Source organism: Rattus norvegicus, chromosome 1, assembly GCF_021556685.1.
Source record: "Rattus norvegicus strain SHRSP/BbbUtx chromosome 1, alternate assembly SHRSP_T2T, whole genome shotgun sequence".
Taxonomy (NCBI): Eukaryota; Metazoa; Chordata; class Mammalia; order Rodentia; family Muridae; genus Rattus; species Rattus norvegicus.
The window spans coordinates 2,797,434-2,823,571 of record NC_141534.1 but is presented as its reverse complement, the minus strand read 5'-3'; the positions used below and the strand labels follow the sequence as shown (position 1 = coordinate 2,823,571).

The 26,138-nt window shown below is 41.7% G+C and overlaps 2 protein-coding genes across 8 annotated transcripts in view; one reads left to right on the top strand and one right to left on the bottom strand.

Moving 5' to 3' along the window:
* The window catches only part of LOC120098766 (histocompatibility antigen 60b-like), a 134,474-nt gene that overhangs the window by 43,787 nt on the left and 64,549 nt on the right, over nucleotides 1-26,138 (top strand). For 2 of the 6 annotated variants that reach the window (XM_087604469.1, XM_087604467.1), the window contains 2 exons: nucleotides 16,823-16,888; nucleotides 20,326-20,387. The exons of the other annotated variants lie outside the window; for them this stretch is intronic. In XM_087604469.1, the coding sequence (XP_087460595.1) occupies nucleotides 16,831-16,888; nucleotides 20,326-20,387 (120 nt within the window). In that variant the 5' untranslated portion in view covers nucleotides 16,823-16,830. The remainder of the gene's footprint in view (nucleotides 1-16,822; nucleotides 16,889-20,325; nucleotides 20,388-26,138) is intronic. 6 annotated transcript variants of the gene reach the window in all.
* Nucleotides 6,705-10,980, bottom strand: LOC148006810 (histocompatibility antigen 60b-like). Of its 2 annotated transcripts, none has more exons than XM_087604451.1 (5): nucleotides 10,510-10,980; nucleotides 10,076-10,209; nucleotides 8,730-8,963; nucleotides 8,287-8,464; nucleotides 6,705-8,053 (listed from the first exon to the last, which is right to left on the bottom strand). In XM_087604451.1, exons 2-5 carry the CDS (start codon nucleotides 10,164-10,166, stop codon nucleotides 7,816-7,818), a joined length of 741 nt encoding a protein of 246 aa, XP_087460577.1. In that variant the 5' UTR covers nucleotides 10,167-10,209; nucleotides 10,510-10,980; the 3' UTR covers nucleotides 6,705-7,815. The 2 variants fall into 2 exon arrangements, with proteins under 2 accessions (XP_087460577.1, XP_087460575.1); XM_087604449.1 differs by having other exon boundaries at nucleotides 6,709-8,053; nucleotides 10,076-10,206; nucleotides 10,510-10,626.

The window sequence follows — 26,138 nt, the reverse complement described above, 5'->3', positions numbered from 1 at the left end:
GGAAAACTATCTGTGCAGTTTCTCTGCCATGAAGCTAAGTTCCAGCCCCATGGTTCAGAAGAGTTCTTCTCTTAGGAAGTCCAGAAAGGAGGCATGGCTTGTGAGTAACTGTGGAGATCCTGGTTCTGACAACCTAATGGACACATTCAGACTCAGTGTTTTCTTAGGTAGGACTAACTCTGTCCCTTAGCCACAGTACCTTCCAATTCACTCTATGACGTATTCTCAAAAACTGGCTGTTCAGTACTTCCAAAAGAAAATACTTATTTCATTTGTAACCATTTTTCCTTAGGACCCATTCTCAAATGGAGAGCACTACCTTAGTGATGGCATATCAGCTCTATTCTCAATCACACCTCTCTGTGATGATTCAGACAAGCATTCTGTGATCACTATAGCTAAGCCTTCATGGCTATGTGACAGGATGCTCATGTGTGAGAGAGCTTCCCTGTGAACTTCAGCAGATCCTCTCACTAAACCCTTCTCAAACTCTGGCTCTTTCGCCATCAGTCTCCCTCTCCTTGACACTGCTTTCCACTTTCCCACCCTCTGACCTCCCTTTGTTTTTCTCCACTGTCTCAGCCTGCAGGGTTCTCTCATGTACTTCATTTAACTAGGTGTGGCCTTTCCCTCACCCTTGCTGCAGAACATTCAACCAGAACATTAGGGAGAAACCAGAAGCTGTCCCCTCTCCCTCAAAACATTTCCTTAAGCTACAGAAGCTTTTGTTTCTAACCTAAGGCTCCCTAAGAGGCTTTACTGTTCATTCCTGACTTCTCTGGGTACCTATCCAGGTGCTGCATGAGCTCTGTATCTGAGACACCTTTGTGTCTAGTAAGTGTGCACTTTGATGAAAACTGATTCTGGTACATGTTCTTTGCGATTCCTATTACAGTGCTGGGCATTTCTTCTGTTGGAGTTTCTGCTTGGATGGGATGGTGTCTTCAGACTCAGGAGCTCATGAACTACACAGCTCTGAGAGGAGAAGGTACCCAATGGAAAGGTATCCTGAGACAGGGGAGCCAAGGGATCACACAGCTCTGAGGTGGGACAGTGTCCTAACAGAAGGACATCCCGAGACACTGGAGTTCAGGAACCACAGAGCTGCAAGATGAATCCTCCTCAGCTGAGGCACTGCAGCTCCCAGGGGAGGATATCTCCCAATAGCTGCGGAGCTCACATGAAGTGGAAACTTAACGGTTCTATGGAAAGTCAATTGTGTTAGATGCTGTTTTGCTGGGGCAAACACTTGAAGGCGTGGAGTGTCCTGAAGAGAACTCAGGGGAAAGATCCAGACAGACTCATAAAGAAACATTTCTCTAAGGCAGACAAAGGAGAGTAGATTCTCTGCTATAGCAAACACATGACAGGACACATGGTAAAAGAGTCTTTACTAACAACACACATGTATTAGTCATCCTTACAACATCCATAGTTGAGCTCCATTTGTTGTCACTCTGTCGACTCGGGCTGATTAGATCACATACTGAGACAAGACCTGTGCTAAAGCACGACACATACAGGACATGTGACAGAGCAAAGGGACAAACCTTGGCTTGCTGGTACACATAGCTGTACAATGTTTGTGTCTCGCATCTTCACTGATCTTCCATTCCCCAAGAGAGTTACAGCCAAAAACATCTCCTGGCGTCCCTCCGGGTGCCTCCTCCTGATTGAGCGAAGGCTGAGGCCTGGCTGTCTCTGCTAAGTAGTGCCACTGCTGCTAATTCCTGTTTGCTCTCCTGGCTCTATGGAACTAGACTGCTGGTGCATCTTTAAAGTGTTTGCGAGTGGATCAGGCTGCTGCTGCTAACCTGTGAACAGAACTGATGATTTCCAGGCAGCACAGACAGGAGTTGCTCCAAAGAACCTTTTAAACAGGTCAACTTTCCCCCACGTCCCCCATATCATTTCTTTCCCACTACCTCCAGTAGGTCATGGGGTGGAAGAGAGGTTAAAACGTTTAGGAACCAGCATTAAAAATAAAGGTTGGAAACATTAAATTTCCACACAAAGCCTCAGCCTGCTCCTTCTCCTCAATTCTTCCCTTCTTGTCTTCATTGGTTCTTGCCATCCTCTGAAAATAGAGTCACAGACAGCCAATTTCATAAAAGAGATTTATTAGGAAGATGCAGGGCACTGAGGAACAAATCCAGGAGTGGCTGCCACTGCTCCTGGGAGCGAGTGGGCCCCCTGGTTGGACCAAGGGAAGGGCTTATATATAGTTGCCTGAGGACTGAGCTTTCTTCATCTTCTTCTTCTTTTTTTTTTTCATTTTTTGCCCCATCTTTATTAACTTGAGTATTTCTTATTTACATTTCGATTGTTATCTCCCTTCCCAGTTTCCAGGCCAACATCCCCCTAACCCCTCCCACTCCACTTCTATATGGGTGTTCCCCTCTCCATCCTCCCCACAACAATCACGTTCACTGGGGGTTCAGTCTTGGCAGGACCAAGGGCTTCCCCGTCCACTGGTGCTCTTACTAGGCTATTCAATGCTACCTATGCAGTTGGAGCCCAGGGTCAGTCCATGTATAGTCTTTGGGTAGTGGCTTAGGCCTGGAAGCTGTGGTTGGTTGGCATTGTTGTTCATATGGGGTCTCGGGCCCCTTCAAGCTCTTCCAGTCCTTTCTAAGATTCCTTCAACGTGGGTCCCATTCTAAGTTCTGTGGCATTGGCCTATGTATTTGCTATAGACTGGCTGTGTCTCTCAGGAGAGATCTACATCCAGTTCTTGTCAGCCTGCACTTCTTTGCTTCATCCATCTTATCTAATTGAGTGACTGTATATGTATGGGCCACATGTGAGGTATGCTGTGAATGGGTGTTCCTTCTACCTCTGTTCTAAACTTTGCCTCCCTATTCCCTGCCAAGGGTATTCTTGTTCCCCTTTTAAAGAAGGAGTGAAGCATTCACATTTTGGTCACCCTTCTTGAGTTTCATGTGTTCTGTGCATCTAGGGAAATTTGAGCATTTGGGCTAATCTACACTTATCAATGAGTACATACCATGTGTGCTTTCTGTGATTGGGTTACCTCACTTAGGATGATATTTTCCAGTTCCATGTATTTGCCTATGAATTTCGTAAAGTCATTGTTTTTGAAAGCTCAGTAATACTCCATTGTGCAGATGTACCACATTTTCTGTATCCATTCCTCTGTTGAAGGGCATCTGGGTTCTTTCCAGCTTCTGGCTATTATAAATAAGGCTGCTTTGAACATAGTGGAGCACGTGTCTTCTTTATATGTTGGGGCATCTTTTGGGTATATGCCCAAGAGTGGTATAGCTGGGTCCTCAGGTAGTTCAATAGGACTGAGCTTTCTAGGTTGGAGGTGTGCAGGGTGAAGATTGGAGGCATTTCAAGTCCTGATCTTGGGAGAGTTCAGGGATTATGCAGGAATTTGTGTGATTCTGTGGGAGGTTCAGGGATTTGTGTGTTTTTCTATTCAGGAATTGTCCTTTGTTCAAATTTTTCACCTAAAGTGAGCTTAACCTGGATACTGTCCTGTTGAGGGACTAGAGATAAATTCTATGACCCTTATAAAGGCTGGAGCACCCTTATGACAATTAGGGAGGTCTGGGCAGAGGGCTCTGGCTGCTGGAGCTCCTCAGAAGCGGGTCTGGGCAGTTTCTGGCCTTACATGTTTCCAAAGAATTGAAGTATTACAAAGTTTACAACATACATCAAGCTTACAAACACAGGTTAACCCATTTGAGAGGCAAAATAGCCAACAACTTCCATGTCTTAAATAAAGAATCCTTCTTTCAAAGGGTAAGAGACACTTTATTCTGGAGACAAATATGAAAGACCATGACCATCATGTGGTTCCCAAAGTGACCACAGATTTAGGTTACCCATATTTTCTTTTTTTTTTTCTTTTTTCTTTTTTTTTCGGAGCTGGGGACTGAACCCAGGGCCATGTGCTTGCTAGGCAAGCGCTGTACCACTGAGCTAAATCCACAACCCCTGTTTACCTATATTTTTATGTGATATTTCTGTTTATGAACTTTCTGTAGTGAAGAGACAAGGAAAGTCTTAAATCAACAATCTCTCAAATGAATCTGTATAGATATCAGGAAGTCCTGTGATATCAATTTTGCCGAATCTCGATTCTGGCCCAGATCATGTCTGATAAAATTCTTAGCTTTTGGGTTGTTGGAATTAGAGGGTCTCTTCATCTATTTTAAGGACATATCTAAGAGTCACAAAAAAGTTAGGTCACCAAAGGACATAGACAGTAATTGGTTCGTAAGGGGACTGAAGATGGCCCAAGAAAATATGTCTCAGGACCTGGGCCCCTCAGCATCTCACATCACTGAGGATTGCTCAGTTAGCTTTTGTGGGTTCATGTCTGTCTAGGAACTCCTGTCCACACATGCAAGGCTTTTCCTTCGTTTCTAGGCCAGGCCCAGCTGTGTGTCTGTGTCTCTGATTTGTTGTAACTCTTCTCCCCCTACAGATGGGTGATGTGTGGTGTCTTTACATGATAATGTCCCTCAAAGCGTATAACTTAAAGTGGCTGCTAAGGAAGCAATGGAATACGCACGCTTAGTTCAAATTTCTTTTAATGCATATGATACAAACAAATCTAACACCCTAGATTATTTTCAGTTTGTGAAGAAACAAGGAAACATCAGCATTACACAAGCAACACCTTCAGATTCTGAACCATGGTGCATATTAACCAATGACAATGGAATACTTGATAGTACTGTGCATTTAAGACCAGGTTGAAAAAGACAAAACATGGGGAGGTTTGCTGTGTTCAGGGTTCATATCTCTAGGAAGAGAAGACTAAATTACAACTTAACAAAGAAGGAATCAGACCCCCATCTACCACAAAAAATAATCCTAGTGAGAGTACAAATTTCTGATGATTAGAATATGCTTATTGTTATGAAAGATTTGGAAGATAAGTTCATAATAAAGGGTTTCTAAAGGACTGTAAAAAAGCAGGTCTGGGGTTTGCTGCAGTTTATTCAAAACTGTATGATTAAAAAAATCTTTAATTACATTTATAGTGTGCAAAATTATTGCTTGTAATTTTTTCTCAGTTTATCGGGCATTCAAATTCACAATAGAATCTTGTCACAGTCAACACTGATTTAGAATCTGATTTTGTCCCTAATTATTCTTCAGAGCCATCTTTCAAAGTTGTGACACAAAGTGATGTCCCAATTCAGGCCTAAAGAGCATATAATCCAGGTTCCAAAATATATTTGCAAAACTGCCTCAAATTAACTTTTAGAGGTTTCTGTATTTAATTATGCCCCATTCATAGGTGTCTTGAGCTGTGAGCTGGTTGCTCCTGAAAGCTATGAAACAGAGTAAAACCACTACCTGTTCTTCAAGTCTGGTGTAACTGACTTTCTGAGTTTGCAATGGCCAGAGCTAGAGGCCTAAAGCAATGAGGATCAAGGGCTGGGTGGACAGCAGTGATTTTCACCTTCACCACCAGGTTGTCTATGGCCCAGCATAGAGGACAGGGGGGAATAGCTCTAAAAGGATATGAGAGCTACAGAGAGGATGTGGAGATCCCAGAGTTCAATTTTGGGGTCATTTCACAGAATAATACCATTGTCCAGAATAGGATCTGTGGATGAGAAATAAGGACAAAGTTTCCCTGAAACTCTCCTGTATCCCTGAAAGTAACCACTATAAAAATACATCTGTGAACTGTACAACGAAGCTGGTGCTATCTACATGGTTTTAAAGACTTGACCAAAACTATAGCTACAAATAATATAAATTCTCAGACCTGGTTCTCTGATGTGGTTTGAGATGCACTTGTGCTCACTGCTTCCAACCAATTTTGATAAGAGTAGAGGTGACACACTTTTACCTTTAGGATTACATTAACTACCAGCCTTTGCCTCGTGGGTGGTATTTGCCTGCCATGTGTCTGTGCTAAGAGGAAGGTGTCGTGTCACCCAACATCTGCTCTGCACTCAGAAGGGAGCCAACTTCTCCTGGTAAAATGAAATCACCAGGTCAAGCCCCTGTTCTGTACAGCAATCAATAATTTAGAGCTAGAGGTGCCTTGATCTCCATGATGCCTCCATCCAAGAATAAGAAAGCAGAATGAACAGAGCAAGAGAAAGTGCTTATAGCGATGGCCCAGGGCACCCTGATGCCCTGGGGAGTGAAGCTCTGACAGCCATCAGTCTCCTGGGTTCCCAACAGTTTGGTCCAAAGTCAACAGCACAGATTTCAGAGATGCCATCAGACATACTTATGTTTGTGACTTTGAGGAAGAAGCCACAGGCAATGTTCAAGTGTCACCTGACAAGGCTGATGATGAAGACTGCAGATCAGACTACAGCAGGGAGCATCTGTGACAAAAAGGGGTGAGGCTTACAGTGAGTTCCTGGGCATCAGCTGCAGCACCCACTCTAATTCCCTGTCCCAGACACTCGCCCACATCACAGACCACAGACTCAGTTACCCAATCCTTTTCTCGGTTTTTTCTAGATATTTTTTCCCACCACAAGCTCAGGTAAGATGGGATGTTTCTGGAGCTGGAAGTTGAATACAGTAAAAAATTGTGAATAGAAAGGAAATATAAAAAAATCAGGAAACATGAAAATATCAGAATATATAAAAGGCCAGCAAAATATAACTCTTTCTTTATTTGCTGGCCTTTTACTTTTCTTTCCTTCCTTCTTTCTTTCTTTCTTTCTTTCTTTCTTTCTTTCTTTCTTTCTTTCTTTCCTTCCTTCCTTCCTTCCTTCTTCCTTCCTTCCTTCCTTCCTTTCTTTCTTTCTTTCTTTCTTTCTTCCTTTCTTTCTAATTCTTAGGAGTCAAGGCTTCTTTTTATCACTCCGGTGGGCCCCAAGCTTAGAATGTAATTGACAACAAGTTTGAATACTTGTGACAATCCTCTTGCCTCAGCTTCCCACACAGAGGAAATGTAGGTCTGCAGATAGATTTCAAACTTTTTATGCAATATAAGTCATTAAAATAATTATGTTGATTTAAATATGTGAAATGTCACCTGACATTAAAACACCAACCTATGATTATATGGAAAAATTTTTTAGAACACATTAAAATGCTAAGAACATTGACATTTTCTACACAAATTTTATGTTTACTTTCTTATTTTTTTGGAAAAAGCCAAGAATGTCAGTGGTGAGCACTCAGCCCACATTCCCTGACTAAACTCGGCTTCAACCTCAGAGGACAGACACATTGGAGTCATAGTTTCACATGCATGGAATTGTGCCTAGGTAGAGGGACCAAGTTAAATAAGTGGACTTTGCAGTTTTCTTCATTCTTTGGAGAAGATTCAATTATGCAGCCCAGGCTGGCCCTGAATTTGGTGGTCGTTCTCACTGAGCCACCTGAATGCTCAGATTACAGGTCAGCCGACTTCTTGAATGCTCTACTCATTCTGATCCTTCTGTCTTAAGGGCTGGCCTAAGTCAGGAGCTATTGATGTACACACATGGCCCTGGGCATAAGAATTACTGCACTGGATCATGTCGTCCCCAGAAAAAAAATAGAATTTTAATCACAGTCTAATGGTAACTTTTGTTTGTTATGAGGAGGGAGCATCTCATTTAGGGTTTCCTTGTATCTCATTTGGAACCTTGGACTATGGATTCTCTGTCCCCTCACGAGGACATTCCTGGTTCATCCTCTGCTGACTGTAGAGTTATGCTGACTCTGCCTTCCTCCTGTGCCCAACAATCATCATCTCCAACATTACTCTGGAGAGGAGGTTGAAGACTAAACTGAGACTTCATTCTAGTACACAGATAGAGAGTGGCTTGCGTTAGACCATTGGGACCCCTCTCCTGTGTCCTTACCTGATTAATATACCAAGAAGAAGAGTGAGCCCAGCCCCTTCCTTACTTTTTTCTTTACCATCGTAGCAACCACAAAGGCACCTAAGGCATCAATGCATTGATGATTAATATTGCTAAACATAGAATCAATACAAATATATTTTGACTGCAGGTGGTAAACACAGATGAGGCACTGTCCACTGTGGGTGGAATCTGGGTGGCAGAGGAAGGCTGGGTGGGATCCAAGGTCGTTATTGTTGATCCTGAGAAAAATGAGAAAAGCTTTGAGGCTCATGATACACACATTCTGATATCCATACAGGGAAGTCATCACATATTTCAGGAGAATAGTCTTGCCTTCCCCACTCTCTGGATGTTTCCTAGTGTTCATCTACTTAACTACTTACTTGGCACTTCTCTGGAGTCTGTCAACAATTTCCTGAGGCACTGGCTGAAATCCCCCATGGAGCTCGTCCTGAGACTCTGGGCTACTTGCCTGTTGTTCTGCCATTGACTCACGGTCCTGCTGGCATCAGGATGACTCTCTCTCCAGGTCAGGTTTTTTGGATAAAAGTAGAAGGGATACTGTCTATCAATCGTGAAGACCCAGCATCCATCCATGAATATTCCTTGATTATATTGAGATTGTACAGTGACCTGCAAGGTGTGATTACCTGCAAATGACACCAAACACCATCGTCTTCCACCCTTTATACAATCATCCTCCCTCAGTGGTCCATTCGCTCTCTTCATGCTTAGGGGTCTGTATTCTTTCCTCCCTGGCGTGCTGCTTCTTACACATTGGGTGCCATGTACCTCAAGGTTGGGTCAATATTCAGCTCTTACATGCAGACACATCCACAACCCCTTCCTGCATATGCTCTGTTCTTCCTCTTCCTCATTCATAATCTCTATCTTTGCATTCTGTCTCATACTCACCCTTGGACTGATCAAACAGCCCTGACACCAGGTTCGTCATCTTCTGAAAAATGTCTTTCAGGCTTTGGTTCAAATCATTGCACACCTTAGTGGCATTTCCCTTCTTTTCAGGTTTACCCACAGGTGAATTCTGTCTTTCATCATCAAAAAGAAGGAGAGTCTTTCCATTCACTGAGCACTGTCCAGGTGAGGATCTGTACTTGACAGTGAAGGTACAACTTAGAGAGTCTGTACCTGTGAGAGAAACAGGCAGGTGAGGTCCACAGTAGGAGCAGGGGTCCATAGGAGCCATGCTTTTCTAGCACTCAGAATCTCTCTGATGGACCAGGAGGAGAAGCCTCTAATCAAGAGTTCCACCAGCTTCTGGATACTAATTCTATGCCCTAGTTAACTGTCTTAGAACTCCTGAAAGGCATACATGTCACCCAGGATATTTGTCTTGCAAGTACATTTATTGTCTACTATCAATATTGAAGTATAAAATCTGTCAGACAACATCCATGTTCCTGGGGATGAAAATCTATCTGAACACTCAGGGGGAAGGGAGGCATCATAGAACACATGGAAATTCAACATGGATCCTGGTGTTGAGGGAAGCTCCTGAGGCAATGACCCAGTTGTCCTGGAGAGGGGAGCTGCTAGCTGTGAGGTCAGTGCTGATCCCTGCTCCCACTGGGCTCTGTCACACAGCACTGTTGGCCATCAGAGCTCAGCTTCCCCCACATTAAACCACACACCTAATCCATTGTCATGAAGAGATCTCTGTCTGTCTGTGACCTGCTTCAAGCCCCAAAGTATCTCCTTAAACCTTTCTTTTCCACCAGTCTGGGAGGTACCATAAGACAGTGGATGGGAAGGTAGGAAAGAAAGCTCAAGAATAAAAAGATGTTGAAATGGTCCAGAGCTTGTGAGGAATCCCCAGGGAGGCAGTCTTCAGAGCACAGCCTACCTTAGCTCCAGGTCAGCTGTCTGAGCCTTTCTCCAGTAGGGGTAAGCACTGTGCCCAGCATATCCAGTCCCATAGACTGGTTTTTAGACTTCCTTCCCCAGTGGTGCTGAGGACATAACAGGTACTCTTTTTTTGTCCTCTGTTACCTTCAACCCTGTAGCCCCTCTATGTCCTCCTGCCATAACTTTTTTTTCAGAACTTCTATGCGCAGCGTGGGGGAGGGGAATACAGGCAGGAAGAGGCAGGGTCCCCAGTTGCTGGGGTGGTGAAGTAGAGAGGAAGCCTGGGAGCTTCCTGGTAGCTCAGGACTGAGGGAACTTCCTGACTTAGCCAGGTCCTTGCTCAGTGCCCCAACCCCCTCCACGTAGACCCCTCCATGTAGACCCTGGGAACTCACCTTCTAGTATCGCGGTCCCCAGAAAATTCAGCAGCACGAAAAGGCCCAGATTCAGAGAAAGATTGGACTTGGTGGTGACTCTCTTTGCCATGGTCCTTTTTGAGTCCAGGCTGCTTAAGGTGCGCCCAGAGCTGCTGAGAAAATCAGAAATCCTCAGTTCCGCCCCGCACAGGACCCAGTGCAGAGAACTGAGAAAGTTCCAGGCACCTGGACTGTGAATTCTGGGCTTTCCGCGCTCCAGCCTTGCAGGTTCCTAGTGCCCCTTTTCCTACTTGTTTCTGGGAATCCCTACAGGACCTGGTGGCTCTGGTCCTCAGTCCCACAAGCAGAGGTCCCTGAGGTCCCCGAGGGCCCGTGGAGTTTGCTACTGTGACCTGAATACTGAACCTACTTTTCCAGGACTCTCACATTGGCAGCCCCTTCATCTCACTCACCTGCAGTTGCGCCCTCAGGGTTCCTTGGGAACAGGGTAAAGAAACAAAATAACCAGTCCCTCGAGGCGGTCCGCAGCGGCTGCTGGAGGTGGCGGGCAAAACCTGCTTCCTGAGGCCGGGGCGGAGGTGGCGGCGGCGGCTTTGAATGTAGAGAGAAGTCCGCGCTTCAACTGAGAGAGTGAAAGGGCGGAGTCCTTAGCGGACAGCAGGAGGCTCACATCCAAGCTCCAGAACCAGAGTGAAGGGTACCCGCCCAGCAAATTCCTTAAAGTCAAAGTGAGCAAACCACAGGCAGTGGGGGCAGCCCTTTGATGTGTGATGTTGCCACTTGGTCCTAATGTATGTGCAGGAGCAGGACACCATTTGTCACCAGTGCCACACATACGAAGTGTACTTTGTGTGCAGAATATGTCTTCCTTCGTGTGTCTAATCCTCTTCACATGAAACATTAACAAGGGAGATCTTTATATTCTGTATAAAAAAATCAAATTTATATACTAAAAAAATTTGTCTAAAATTTAAGTTGTTTTCAAAAAAAGTCGAAATGCAAAAAAAAAAAAAAAAGAAAGAAAGAAAGAAAAGAAAAGAAATAGAAAAAGAAAGGAAAAAGAAAAAGATCGATGTGGTCAACACATCCTCTGCAAAAAGCATAGTCAGAATCAAGGAAATTTACAGCCAGAGCACCAGTTTCTGCCCACTCCCATGCATGCAGCACTCACAGAGTCACTGGTTTGTTCTCACCCAGTAGGGGCCCCAATGATTGTTCTAGCAGTTTCCACTGCTGCTTCTTCTCCTGGAGACACAGCCTCAGGCTCCCTCAGACTCAGTCTGCTCTTCTCACTTCCTCCATCTTCTCTCCACACCACACTCTGTCTTTCCAGCTCCCTACCCCATCATCCCCTTTGCTGCCCTGCTGTTAGCCACTGTTCCCCCTCCACCAGTTCTTCCCAGTCACCTCCTTTCCTCCTCTCCCCTGTTTCCTTCCTTCTACTCTCCCCAGTGAAGACTATTACCACCTTTGTTTAAAAAATAAAATAAAATCATGTGTTTATTATATATAAACAAAGAACACAGGAGCTGTCTTCAGACACACCAGAAGAGGGCATCAGATCTCATTACAGATGGTTGGGAGCCACCCTGTGGTTGCTGGGATTGGAACTCAGGACCTCAGGAAGTGTAGTCGTTGCTCTTAACCACTCAACCACCTCTCCAGCCTGACAATTTCTATCTTGTGTTGAAGAGAGACTAGGCTTTTCCTTTTCCACTTAGCTCTGTGAGACTTAGAGACAGTGTTTCTATTTGTAGCCCTGGCTGTCCTGGAACTCATTCTGTAGACCAGGCTGGCCTCAGTGAACAGTCTGCATCTGTCTATAGAGTGCTGGGATTAAAGCCATGTGTCACCATGCCTGTTATTGAAAACCTGTAAATGTTGTCAGGGAATTAGATGCAGGCTCTCCCCTCCTTGGACACTGACTGAACTCACATGCTGAACACACACACACACACACACACACACACACACACACACACACACAGAGAGAGAGAGAGAGAGAGAGAGAGAGAGAGAGAGAGAGAGAGAGAGAGGAGGTAGTGAGAGAGGGGAGGAGAGAGATATGAGATGAGATGATGAGATACATGTGAAACAAAAATGAATGAAAATGATGTTTCATTAACCACCACTGTTATATCAGGGCCCTTGAGAGCAAATTTGTGAATCTGCCCATCTGTGTGTGTGTGTGTGTGTGTGTGTGTGTGTGTGTGTGTGTGTGTGTTTGCAGGTGCATTGTATATTTAGAAGGTGCTGGTATGTGCATAGGGGGTTGTCAGTGAGTGAATGTATATACAGGACAGAGATTAAGTTTAGGTGAAGAGTCACTGGTACCTCCAACCTGTGGGTTACTGAGATAAAGAACTTGAGGTGCTCAGTGCTTGTCTGTGTGAGATAAGCCACAGCTAATGACACTCACTGTTGAGTCTGACAGACCCTCTGTGCACTGAGTCTCCCACACACTGGCTTGGGAGCTTCAGTGGAGGGAACTCAGAACAGCTGTCTCTCCTGGGTGCTGAGGCTGATCTCCCTGGCTGAGGTGTGCAGGTCTCTCCTATGAAACACTCTGATGAATCACAGCCACTCAGCTTCTCTGTCCTTTGAGCTTCTTGCTAGACTGCTCACAGCTGTTTTCTAGTAATTCTTTCTGTGCCATTTGGTTTGTGGGTCCCACTGTCAGCTCACAAACATCCACAACACAGTGGTGAGCAGATTTACATGGGAGCCCAACACTCATACACCTATGCTAGGGTCCAGCCTTGACACAGGATCCGAGTTCTCAACTGGAAGCAGGGATATCTGGAAGGCGCATAATAAATATGCACAGACTACTCTTTGTGTACAAACTGACAGGCAATTTCAAGGCTTAAATTCTCTCTCTCTCTCTCTCTCTCTCTCTCTCTCTCTCTCCCAGCTTGGTTCTGCACACACTGCATTCTCTTGCACACACTGCTTTTTTTTTATTATGGTTTTCTTTTCTCAATCTCCCTCACTCATGCACACCTCTGTTCACTACCCTTTCACTCTCACACACACTCTTCATACACACCTCACACATATCTCCCACACACCACATGCACTCTCCTTTCACTCTCACACAATCTTCATACACACCTCACACATATCTCACACACAGCACACGCACTCTCCTTTCACGCACACACACACACTCTTCATACACACCTCACACATATCTCACACACACCACATGCACTCTCCTTTCATTCTCACACACACTCTTCATACACACCTCACACATATCTCACACACACCACATGCACTCTCCTTTCACTCACACACACTCTTCATACACAACTCACACATATCTCACACACAGCACACGCACTCTCCTTTCACTCACACACACTCTTCATACACACCTCACATTCCCTCATTCACTCTTCACATTCTCTCTTCACTCACTCTTCACATGCTCTCTCACTCGCTCTCACCCTTGTTCTCAGACTTGCTCTCTCATTCACCCTTCACATTCTCTCTCTCATGCTCTCTTCTTATGCTCTCTCTCATTCACTCTTCACATGTTCTCTCTCATTCACTCCAGTCTTTCTCTTGCCCCAGTCTTTTATTGATAATTCAAAAGCAGGTAGAAAGAAGACATTGTACAATCATTGCCAAACCAAATTCAAAAGAATAGCCAAATGTCACATAGAACTAAGAATTACAATTGTTCCCCAAAGTTTCAAGCTTCCCCTATTCCCAGGCCTGTGGGCAAAATAATAATAATTGCAAACTTATCATTATTTAAACTTTAACTTTTGACTTATTATACTTCAGACCCCAAAGCTCTGAGGTCAGCTACTTGCCTTTTCCTGTGAATCTCTACTGATAAATGACATAGGCAAAGCTGCCAGAAAGAATCAAGTTAACCCTTAACTCAGTGGTTCTGCTAACTTTCTGTTCCTTGCACACAATTACTCTCGTAAGAGTCCCAGTATTTTGACTTACTTTACCAGTATATAATTTTATATATTCTATACTTCTGTATCAAGGAACAACTCTCAAATATTATGTAAACTTATTTCCTAACTTCAATAACTTTTTCCCTTCTTATGGTCCCAATGTTGACTGTGATTCATTTTTCTAATAATTTCTTTAAAGTTTCTTTGCAAGTCAAGCATTAATCTGAAAGTACTATTGTGCAGTTATTCCATTGTTTCCGAGATGAGAACACAGGACATGCACCTGAGCCATTAGGACTGTGCTATACTGTGCCCCTGTGCCTCAATTTCCAATTGTTTAAGAATCATAACATCAAGGAACATCTAGTTTCACAGAATTCACCAGAGCAGAAGGAGAAAGAAGTAGGAAAGTCAGATATAATAGAATAACTATGCACACCAAGGCCAACTGAAAGGCAGTCACACACAAATGAAATCTATACAGCCATGGTCCAGGGCTAAGGATAGGAGAAATGGGAACAGCCAGTTTTTACAAAGAGCTGCTGTGGGCTACTGAGATGTTTCCATCATGGCTACTGCAGGCAGCTTCTTTTTTCAGATGGCGCATCCTCTGGAGGGATCTGTATCCTGCTTCTTAGGGTCCCAGATGCCACCCTACTTTACAAGGAGCTGCTGTGGGCTTCTGAGATGTCTCCATCCCGGCCTACTGCTGGCTGTCCCTGTTATCATTTCTTGTTCCGCTAAATGTAAAAATTAAGAAATATGATGTCTCTTTGGAGATTGTTATATTTCTGTATGAACTTCCTAGTTTTCTCCTATGGAAAGTATTTTTAGGAACTTAATAGCGATTGCATAAAGTCTGTGGGCCACTGTGGTTACCATGAACTTTATGATAATTTTCCTTCTAATCCCTGGACACTGGATGCCTCCCCTTCAACTTCTGTCCTCTGTCCCCAGGTGTTTTACTCATTTCGCTAAGTTGATTTATAAGTATTCAATTCTTCTTACTGTTACTGACCGGGAAGCAGTCCTTTAAATTATGTTTCCCATCATACTTAGTGTATGTACGTACACCAGATTTTTTTGTTTGCTGATTTTTTAAAAATTTTACGCCATTGTACTTGATTACTTCTAAGTTCTTATTTTGTTTGTTTTGTTTTGCATGCTGGGTGCTCAGTACCTGCACAGGCCTACATCAAGCTAAATACTTATGGTTTTAAAGCTGTACCATGATTTGGAATTAACTGAAGGTTCTCTGCACCTTCCTTCTCCGTACTTGAATCCTTCACTTTTATCCCGAGATTGTTCCATCTTCTTTAGTATTTGGACTAATGATGTCTTAAGGTCATGTTCTCCTGAGCCCCTGAGGACGGCTGGGACAGTCAGCATCACGGAAGAGCCTGGGCCTGTGAGATGGAAGGTTTCCTCACAGCTTGATGATGTAGCTTGTGTGAAGCCTTTATACCTCTGCTTTTCGGTCCCACCCTCTGTAAAAATAAGTGTATTCATAAAATCATTGTTTTTGATAGCTGTGTAATATTCCAATGTGTAGATGTACCACATTTTCTATATCTATTCCTCTGTTGAAGGGTATCTGGGTTCTTTCCAGCTTCTGGCTATTATAAATAAGGCTGCTATGAACATAGTGGAGCACGTGTCTCTGTTATTTTTTGGAGCATCTTGTGGGTATATGCCCAAGAGAGGTATAGCTGGGTCCTCAGGTAGTGCAATGTCCAATTTTCTGAAGAACCCTTAGACTGATTTATAGAATGGTTGTACCAGTCTGCAATCCCACCAACAATGGAGGAGTGTTCTTCTTTCTCCACAACCTTGTCAGCATCTGCTGTTGCCGGAGTTTTTGATCTTAGCCATTCTCACTGGTGTGAGGTGGAATCTCAGGGTTGTTTTGATTTGCATTTCCCTTGTTACTAAAGATGTTGAACATTACTTTACGGGATTCTTGATCTAAAACAATGACTTTATGAAATTCATAGGCAAATGGATGGAACTGGAAAATATCATCCTGAATGAGGTAACCCAATCACAGAAAAACACACATGGTATGCACTCATTGATAAGTGGATATTAGCCCAAATGTTCAAATTATCCTAGATGCGTAGAACACATGAAACTCAAGAAGGATGACCAGAATGCAAATGTTTCACCTCTTCTTTAGAAGGGGAACAAGAATACCCTTGGGAGCGAATAGGGAGGCAAAGTTTAGAACAGAGGCAGAAGGAACACCCATTCAGAGCCTGTCCCACATGTGGCCCATACATTTACAGCTACCAAACTAGATAAGATGGATGAAGCAAAGAAGTGCAGGCTGACAGGAACCGGATGTAGATCTCTCCTGAGAGACACAGCCAGAATATGGCAAATACATAGGTGAATTCCAGCAGCAAACCACTGAACTGAGAATGGGACCCCCGTTGAAAGAATCAGAGAAAGGGCTAAAAGAGCTTGAAGGGACTTGATAACCCATAAGAACAACAATGCCAACCAACCAGAGCTTCCAGGGACTAAGCCACTACCCAAAGACTATACAGGGGCTGACTCTGGGCTCCAACTGGATAGGGAGCAATGAATAGCCTAGTAAGGGCACCAGTGGAAGGGGAAGCCCTTGGTCCTGGCAAGACTGAACCCCCAGTGAATGTGAGTGTTGGGGGGAGGGTGGTAATGGAGGAGGATGGGGAGGGGAACACCCATATAGAAAGGGGAGGGAGAGGGGTTAGGGGGATGTTGGCCCGGAAAACGGGAAAGGGAATAATAATTGTAATGTAAATAAGAAATACCCAATTTAATAAAGATGGAGGAAAAAATGATGACTTCTTGAAATTTTTAGGCAAATGAATGGAACTAGAAAATACCATCCTGAGTGAGGGAACCCAGACCCAAAAAGACACACATGGTATGTACTCACCTGAGAAGTGGATATTAGCCCAAAAACTTGGATTACCCAAGTTACAATTCACAAATTCATATGGAGCTAAACAGGAAGGAAGACCAAAATGCAGATGCTTCAATCCTAGTTAGAAGATGGAACAAAATAATCGATTGAGGAGGGAGGAACCTCAGAGAGAGAGAGAGAGGAGGAAAAAAAAAGGTCAAGGAGGATCAGGTATGTGAAGAGATAGGAGAGAAGTTCAGAGGGTCAGAGAAAGGAATAGAAATATGAGGCTGTCTGCGGTGTGGGACAGGCAGAGACCACTAGAAAGTTCCAGACACCAGGGAAGCTAGAGGTTCCTAATGCTAGACCTCCTAATGTGGTTGACATTAGTTGAAATACACAACAGAGAGGAGACAGAACCTGAAGAGACCCCTGGAGTAGATAGATAAGGTACCAGTTGAGGGATGGGGCCTCCCACCCATCTCAAGATTTTGAACCCAGAATTGTTCCTGCCTAAAGAAAAGGCAGGGACAAAAATGTGGAGCAGAGAGTGAGGGAAAAGCCATCCAGAGACCACCCCACCTTGGGATCCATCCCAAACCCATACATTATTACTGATGCCAAGGAGTGCTTCCTGACAGGGGTGAATTTCAGTAGATAAAAATGAGTCATTTTGCATTCTTCTGCATCCCAAAGACCAATTGATCCACCACCATTTGTTGAAAATGCTTTGTTTTTCCCACTGGATGGTTTTGGCTTCTTCTTCAAAGATCAAGTGACCATAGAAGGGTGAGTTTATTTCAGTGTCTTCAATTCTATTCCATAGATCTACCTGCCTGTCTTTGTACCAATACCATACAGGCTTTATCACTATTGCTCTGAAATATGTTTTGAGGTCAGGGATGGTGATCCCCAAAAAGTTCTGATGTTGTTGAGAATAGTTTTTGATATCCTGGGTTTTTTGTTATCCCATGTTTACTGTCACCGTCCAGGAGATTCTTACCTAGGCCAGAAGATGTCACTCTTCGATTTCACATTCTAGCAGACCCAGGAGATGAATGTAAGCCTCTGAGTGGCCATTCATCTTTGAATTGAACAGTGGTCACATTGCTGATTTGAAAATGACATCACATATTACTGAGTGGTCTGGTTTTTAGGCCATTCCTTGATTCATGAAACAGATAAATGTTTAAAGAGTATTTTTGCCAGGCAGTGGACGGGTCAGGCTTTGCTCCCAGCACTAGAGAAACAGAGGGATGCTAATCTCTGCCTTCAGAGCCACTATTCTGTACATGAGTTTCAGGACAACCAGGGCTACCAAGAGAAAACATGTCTAAAAAATAAAATAAATAAGGAATGTTTACAGTGCATGGGTAAAGGGCACGCCAGAACTGAATGATCTTTCCAGAGAGGGATGTAGATCGCTCCTGAGAGACACAGCCAGAATACAGCAAATACAGAGGCGAATGCCTGCAGCAAACCACTGAACTGAGAATAGGACCCCCGTTGAAGGAATCAGAGAAAGATCTGGAAGAGCTTGAAGGGGCTCGAGACCCCATATGTACAACAATGCCAAGCAACCAGAACTTCCAGGGACTAAGCCACTACCTAAAGACTATACATGGACTGACCCTGGACTCTGACCTCATAGGTAGCAATGAATATCCTAGTAAGAGCACCAGTGGAAGGGGAAACACTGGTTCCTGCTAAGTGAACCCCCAGTGAACTAGACTGTTGGGGGGAGGGAGGCAATGGGGGGAGGGTGGGGAGGGGAACACCCATAAGGGAGGGGAGGGGGGAGGGGGATGTTTGCCCTCCTAATAACAGTTTATATTGCATTCTAGAAAAAGATAACTTATTGCATTTGATCCCATAATATTTCATTGTGTTTTATCCCAAGTACATGCAAATAAATGGTCATAAACTTTGCTGACAGTCCTGTCAGTGTGCTGTTCCAAGATCATATGCTGGTTCCAGTAATATTTCTGGCACACATTGTAATCAAGAACTTATATACACACAAACTTACTCTCTCAAAATCATTACATGCAGTCACTTATTGCCTTCTAAACTTCATCAAGTTTGCAATGAGTAGTTCTTTACACTGAGAAATTCATACTTCCTATGAATGCCTAGATAGATATTTTTGTATGTATATGAGCAAGGAATATTTAGGCCATTATAAAAATAAGCATATTCTAGACAATTTACACCAAAAGTGTCTTTTATAAACATATAATACTGGCACACACAAATACCACTGCAATTTACTTATTTTCCTAGTTCCCAGTAGGATGCTAGTATTATTTTTGTGTGACTGTAAAGGATCAAAGATGTTTCCTAGAACCTAATTTATAATGATGAGAAGTACCGAAAATGAATATACCACATTACTTTGTAAATAGAAAGTAGGTGAATGATATTTTGGTGGTGGGACAAGCCTTTAATCTGTGCACTGAGTATGTAGTACAAGTATATACCTGCTCACTTGAAGCAAGGGTAGTCTACATCAAAGTATCCTATACAACATTTGGATGTATTGCCCTCTTATGACCTAAATGATTCTTGCTCAAATAATGCAAATATACGTGTAGGCATGTATTATTTACCAAAAGAATGTTGGATATTTAAATTTATTTAAAAATAAACCTTTAGATAAAACTTTCCTCCATCAAAACATTGAAAGAAAAAATTTACAATAGAAGAATAGATATGAGGGGAAATATTAAGAATATTGGCCACTAAATATAAGTGATTGTAAGTACAGGAACCAAATGTTGCTTCAGAAAGACGATTATTCACTGATAAATCATATTTACACTTCCTTAACTGATTAAGTTAACTTCCAAAAAAAATATCATGAACTCAATGACTCTCATGGATTTTTATATTGCTCAATAATTTCAAAATGAAGACATGATCAAAATTACTGTTTTGTCAATATATGTAGTTTTCTCTTTACCTTCTGATCAAGTACTCAAAAACAGACATAGAAATGCTCCCTGTGGATGAGATCAATACCCTACCTTATTTATGGGAGACATAGTCATGAACTTTTAAGGTGTTTGGTATTTTCCAGGTTCTCATATCAATCCAATTTCACAAAAAGTCATTTGTTTCCATCAAATGATATAAGAATCAAAACTTTCCAGTATAGAATAGTGCTTCTATTGAGTACTAATGATTATGTAAACATCTGTTCATAATACACACTGTACTCTTTTACAGAAGAACAACTACAAACCACAAATTTGCCTTGGCATTGGCCTTTACAGTGGATGAAATCAATAGGAATCCTGATCTTTTACCAAATATGTCTCTGATTATAAAATACAATTTGGGCCATTGTGATGGAGAAACTGTAACACTTCCACCCGATTGATTTTATCCAAATAATCATCTCCGTCTCCCCAATTATTCCTGTAATGAAGAGATTATTTGTTTGATTCTGCTTGCAGGACCACATTGGAGTGCATCTTTATATCTCTGGATATCTGTGTATGTCTACTTATCTCCATATGTGAGTTATCATAATCCAGAAATTCTTAACCTCATATTTCTGTGGGGGACTTTAATAGATATAAAGAAAGTTAATGAATGAGATTTGACCTATGTTTATGTCAATCTATGTAGTTCCAGGGCACTTACTAATCATAGATATTCTAGGCCTTCTGCTGGGAGCCACCACCAGAAGTTGACAGTTTCTAGAATGGAGAAATAGAGGAGGTTATGAAGAATTGAGTCTGGCATGGTGGTAGAGAAAACCGTGAAGCCTTGATTAACTGAAACTGAGAGTGTTCCTTTATAAAAATCTCAGTAAGCAGAGACTAATTCACGTTGTTTCACATCATAGAAAATATTATTTTGTCCTCAGATATGTTTTATCTTCATCTTCATCATAAATTTAGATCATCATTGCTAAACTATGAAATAAAAGACCTATCATTTGCAATCATGGAGGTGTTTGGTCATCAGTGATGAACTGTGATGGAACAGAATAATATTTTACAAACATCTTTCTCAATGATCCAATTTTAATTATCTGTTGTATTTTTTGCAAAGGTATGTCAGACCATTCTTAGCCTGGCAGCTTGTGATATTTCAGTGGCATTAGACAGCAAGAAAACCTCCAGATTTGGGGATTAAGCTCAGTGGTAGAGCTCATGTCTAGCAAGCACAAGGCCCTGGGTTTGGTCCTCAGCTCCGAAAACAAAACAAAAACCTCCAATCCAGTCTGTGGAGTTAGCCATTTTACTACCAGTGAGTGTATGACCAACCATAAAGGTCAGTGTGCCAATTGCCATTATATCCTGTGGCAAAAATTTTAGCAACATACTGCTATAGTTACTGTAAGTCATTTTCTTTAATAATATAATGGTTATGTCATACTTTTGTGGAACTTATACATATATCTTATCTTGTTTTGCTTTTGATTCTTTGCCTAAAACACAAGAGGGGATCTGCACAAGTGCACTTTTGTAAGAGGGATTACAGGGTTCTGATTACTTGTTCTTTCATATTTTTCAATGTGATTATTTTTCTATAAGACACTTTGTGTGAAGGACATATTTCCATGCAATGTAACTCTGTTTCTGTACATTTTCTTCACGAGGCACAACTTATGAGTCCTATATGTTTTGCACTATAACTGCCTAGGTATTTAGTATTATGAATTTTTTTAATCTAATCTGGTGCTAAAATTTTTTTCACTGCCAAATCTTGCCTATATTTTTAAATTCACTTTTTCTGATTAACTGTTTCCTGGGGAAGCACAGAGGTATATATTCCCAGAGTATTTTGTAGCCTTGCCCTAAAAAGTTGATCCCTGGAATCTTTATATGAGTCATAACCTCTAGGATACAAGGAATAGCTTCAAGTAATATAAAATGTATATATTTCTGAATGCTAAAGCAGTATCATGTATAGAAATTTCCTGTCAAATCATAGAAGTATTTCTGGATTATGGCATGAATGTCTTTTCTAAAAATAAAATTACTCATATATCTACAAGTTGTACATATATTAAAATCCCTAAAAACATTGAAAACAAAAATATTGAGACTAAAACTGAAAGAAAGAATGGAAGTCATTATAACATGCAAATATATTTTATTACATCTTTGTCAAACAGCTATTCCTGCTGTTCCCACTAGATGTGCATGTACAAGGCTTCCACATTTGCTCATTTGAATCAGAGGTGAGAGGAAAAGTCATAGGTAATCAACTGTTTGCAGGCAAAGTTGATTACAAGTTTTTTTAATGTACTTTTCCTCATGCTCTGTGTGTTGCAGTTCCTTCAGCTTTCCTATGGACCTTTCTACTCCATCTTCAGTGATAATGAACAATAACCATATCTCTATCAGATGGGCCCAAAGGACTCATCACTAGCATTGGCAATGGTCTCCTTCATACTTTCCTTCAAGTAGAACTGGGTTGGACTATTTGTCTCAGATGATGATCTAGGCAATTTCTCTCAGAGTTGAAAAAAGAGAGCCAAACCAAGGAAATTTGCTTTGCCTTTGTGAACATGGTATCAATCAGAGAAATTTCATTCTATCCTACAACTGAAATGTACTACAACAAAATTGTCATGTCATCCACAAAGGTTATTATCATTTATGGAGAAACAAACAGTATTATTGAATTGAGCTTCAGAATGTGGTCATCTTCAGTTAAACAGAGAATATGGGTCACCACAAAACAATTTGATTGCCCTACCAGTAAGAGAGACTTAACTCATGGCACATTCTATGGGACCCTTACATTTCAACACCACTATGGTGAGATTTCTGGCTTTAAAAATTCTGTACAGACATGGTACAATCTCAGAAGCACAGATATATATCTCAGAATACCAGAGTGGAAGTATTTTAACTATGAAGCCTCAGAATCTAACTGTAAAATACTGAGAAATTATTTATCCAATGTCTCACTGGAATAGCTAATGGAACAGAAATGTGACATGTCATTTAGTGATTATAGTCACAACATATACAATGCTGTATATGCTATTTCATATTCACTTCATAAGAAGAATCTGCAAGAAGTTGAAAATCAGGCCATAAACAATGGGAAAGGAGAAAATACTCACTGCTTGAAGGTAGAGTTTCTTCTTTATTTTTATTGGATATTTTACATATTTTCATTTCCCCAAACCTTAAACACCCTTCCCCTGCTTCTATGAGGATGCTCTTATTACCACACACCCACCCTCACATCAACATCCTGGCATTGCCTTACATTGTCTATCTCATTCAGATTTTCTAGTTTTGTTGAGTTTAGGCTTTTGTAGTAGGATCTGATGATTTTTTTTATTTCTTCAGTTTCTGCTATGTCTTTCTTTTCATTTCTGATTTTAATTTGGATACTCCCTCTGTGACCTCTGTCTGGCTAAGGTTTTATCTGTCTTGCTGATTTTCTCAAAGAACAGACTCCTTGTCTTGTTGACTCTTTGTATAGTTCTCCTTGTTTTCAGCCGTGTGTTTGATTATTTCCTGCTATCTTGTCCTCTTGGGTGTTTATGCTCCTTTTTATTCTTTAATGTGTGCTGTCAATCTGCTAGGGTATGCTTTCTTGAGTTTCTTCTTGGAAATATTCAGAGCTATGGGTATTCCTTCTAGTACTGCAGTTATAGTGTCATATAAGTTTGGGTATGTTGTGCTTCATTTTCATTGAATTCTTCAGAATCCTTAATTTCCTTCTTTATTTCTTCTTTGACCAAGTTATTATTGAGTATGGCATTGTACAACTTCCATATTCATGTGATCTTTTTTTCATTGTTGTTGTTATTTTTGAACACCGGCCTTAGCCCATGGTGATCCAAAAAGATGCCTATTATTTCAATCTTCTTGTACCTGTTTTTGACCAATTATATGGTCAATTTTAGAGCAAACCATCTGGTTCTGAGAAGAATGTATATTCTTCTCTTTTAGGATAAAATGTTCTATAGGTATGTGTTAAATCCATTTGATTCATAATTTCTGTTACTTTCATTGTGTCTCTGTTTCCATGATCTTTCCATTGATGAGAGTGGGAAGTTAAAGTCTCCCACTATTATTGTGTGTGGTGCAATGCATGCTTTCAGAATTAGTAAATTTTCTTTAATGAATGTGGGTTCATTTGCATTTAGAGCATAGATGTTCAGAATAGAGAGTTCATCTTGGTAGATTTTTCCTTTGATGAGTATGAAATGTTCCTCATTAGCTTTTCTGATAATTTTTTGCTGGAAAGTCTATTATATTCAATATTAGAATGGTTACTCCAGCTTGTTTCATGAGAACATTTGCTTGAGAAAAAAATTTCCAGCCTAGAATTCTGAGGTAGTGTCTGTCTTTGTCACTGAGGTATGGTTCTGGTATGTATCAAAATGCTGGGTCTTTTTCGTATATTCATTCTCTTAGTCTAGGTCTTTTTACTGGGGAATTAAGTTCAATGATGTTAAGCGATATGAAGGAATATTGGCTGTTGCTTTGTGTTATTTTTGTTGTTTGTGGTGGAACTATGTTTCTGTGGCTGCTATCTTTTTTGGGTTTTTTGAAAAAAGATTACTTTCCAGCTTTTTCTAGTATGGAGTACCCTGTCTTTTACTGGAGTTTTTCATCTATTTTCCTTTGTAGGGCCGGATTTGTAGAAACACATTGAATAAATTTGGTTTTGTCATGGAATATCTTGGTTTCTCCATCTATGTTAATTGAGAGTATTGCTGGATATAGTAACCTGGGCTGGCATTTGTGTTCTCTTAGAGTTTGTATGACAACTGTCCAGGATCTTCTGGCTTCCATAGTCTCTGGTGAGAAGTCTGTTGTAATTCTTATAGTTCTGCCTTTATATGTCAATTGAACTTTTTCCCTTACTGCTTTCAATATTCTTTTTTTGTGCACTTGCTGTTTTAACTATTATGTGATGGGAGGAGTTTCTTTTCTGGTACAATCTATTTGGAGTTCTATAGGCTTCTTGTGTGTTTATTAGCATCTTTTTCTTTTGGTTAGGGAAGTTTTCTTCTATAACTTTGTTGCAGATATTTACTGGCCCTTTAAGTTGGGAATCTTCACTTTCTTCTATACCTATTATCCTTCGGTTTGATCTTCTCATTGTGTCCTGGATGTTCTGTAGGTTTTGGGCTAGTACCTTTTCACGTTTTACATTGTCTTTGACAGTTGTGTTGATGTTTTCTATGGTATCTTCTGCCTCAGAGATTCTCAGAAGTATCTCTTGTATTCTGTTGGTGATGCTTGTATCTACAGGTCCTTGTCTCTTCCTTTGCTTTTCTATATCCATTGTTGTCTCCCTTTGTGATTTCTTTATTGTTTCTATTTCCATTTTCAATTCCTTCACCTGTTTGGTTGTGTTTTCCTGTAATTATTTCAGGCATTTTTGTGTTTCCTCTCTAAGGACTTCTACTTGTTTACTTGTGTTTTCCTGAATTTCTCTAAGGGAGTTTTTTATGTCTTTCTTAAAGTCCCTCATCATTATTAAAAATGTGAATTCAAATCTAAATCTTGCTTTTCAAACACAGTTGTGTTTGGATATCCACTATTTTCTTTGGTGGGAGAACTGGGCTCTTATGATGCCAAGTAGTCTTGGTTTCTGTTGCTTAGGTTCCTGCCTCTAACGATTGGGTTGTCTCTGGTGTTTGCTTGTCTTTCTGTTTCTGGGAGTGACTTGACCCTGCTGTATTCCTCTGTGTCAGCACTCCTGTAGAACTGATTTCATGTTTTGTTTCAGCCTTTCCTGAGAAGAGGTGCTCTGATTTCAGGTGTGTCTGTGCTCCTGGGGGCTCTTCCAGCTGTACAGGCAGGTAGGAATCAGAGGGTCCTGCCCCTGATTGCTCATGTAGGTGCTTACACCATTTGGCCACAGTTGGCACTATGCAATTCTCTCTTGGGTCTGGACTGTGGGCAGAGAAGAATCTCCTCTGACTTTTCAGGAGTATCCACATTTCTCCATGTCCAGCTCTCTCACCCACGGGATTTGGGTGCAGGGAGCAGTTTGGCTAGTTCCGTTTGGGTACCAGTGGCTGTGTGTTCCTATATCCCTGTGTCCAGAGGCACTGTGCAGTTTCCCCTTGGACTAGGGAGGTGGGCTGTGGAGTGAAGACATGGCAGTCTGTCCTCCAGCCCCAGGATGTCTGCACTCCTGGGTGGCCCCCTCTCTTCCCCACAGGATTTAGGATCATCTTTCGTTCATATCATTCTTGGTAAGTCTAGTGTAATTCTGACAGGTCTGCTTTTATACATTATTAGACCATTTTCTTGTATTATGTTGGTGACGC

What these genes read in the sequence shown, in the direction of transcription:
- LOC148006810 (XM_087604451.1), bottom strand. Translation starts at nt 10,166, where the DNA reads ATGGCAAAGAGAGTCACCACCAAGTCCAATCTTTCTCTGAATCTGGGC. An exon ending in GGGGACCGCGATACTAGAAG is followed by an intron (nt 8,964 to 10,075) that starts GTGAGTTCCCAG and finishes TTTCTCTCACAG; the next exon opens with GTACAGACTCTCTAAGTTGT. An exon ending in GCTGTTTGATCAGTCCAAGG is followed by an intron (nt 8,465 to 8,729) that starts GTGAGTATGAGA and finishes TGTCATTTGCAG; the next exon opens with GTAATCACACCTTGCAGGTC.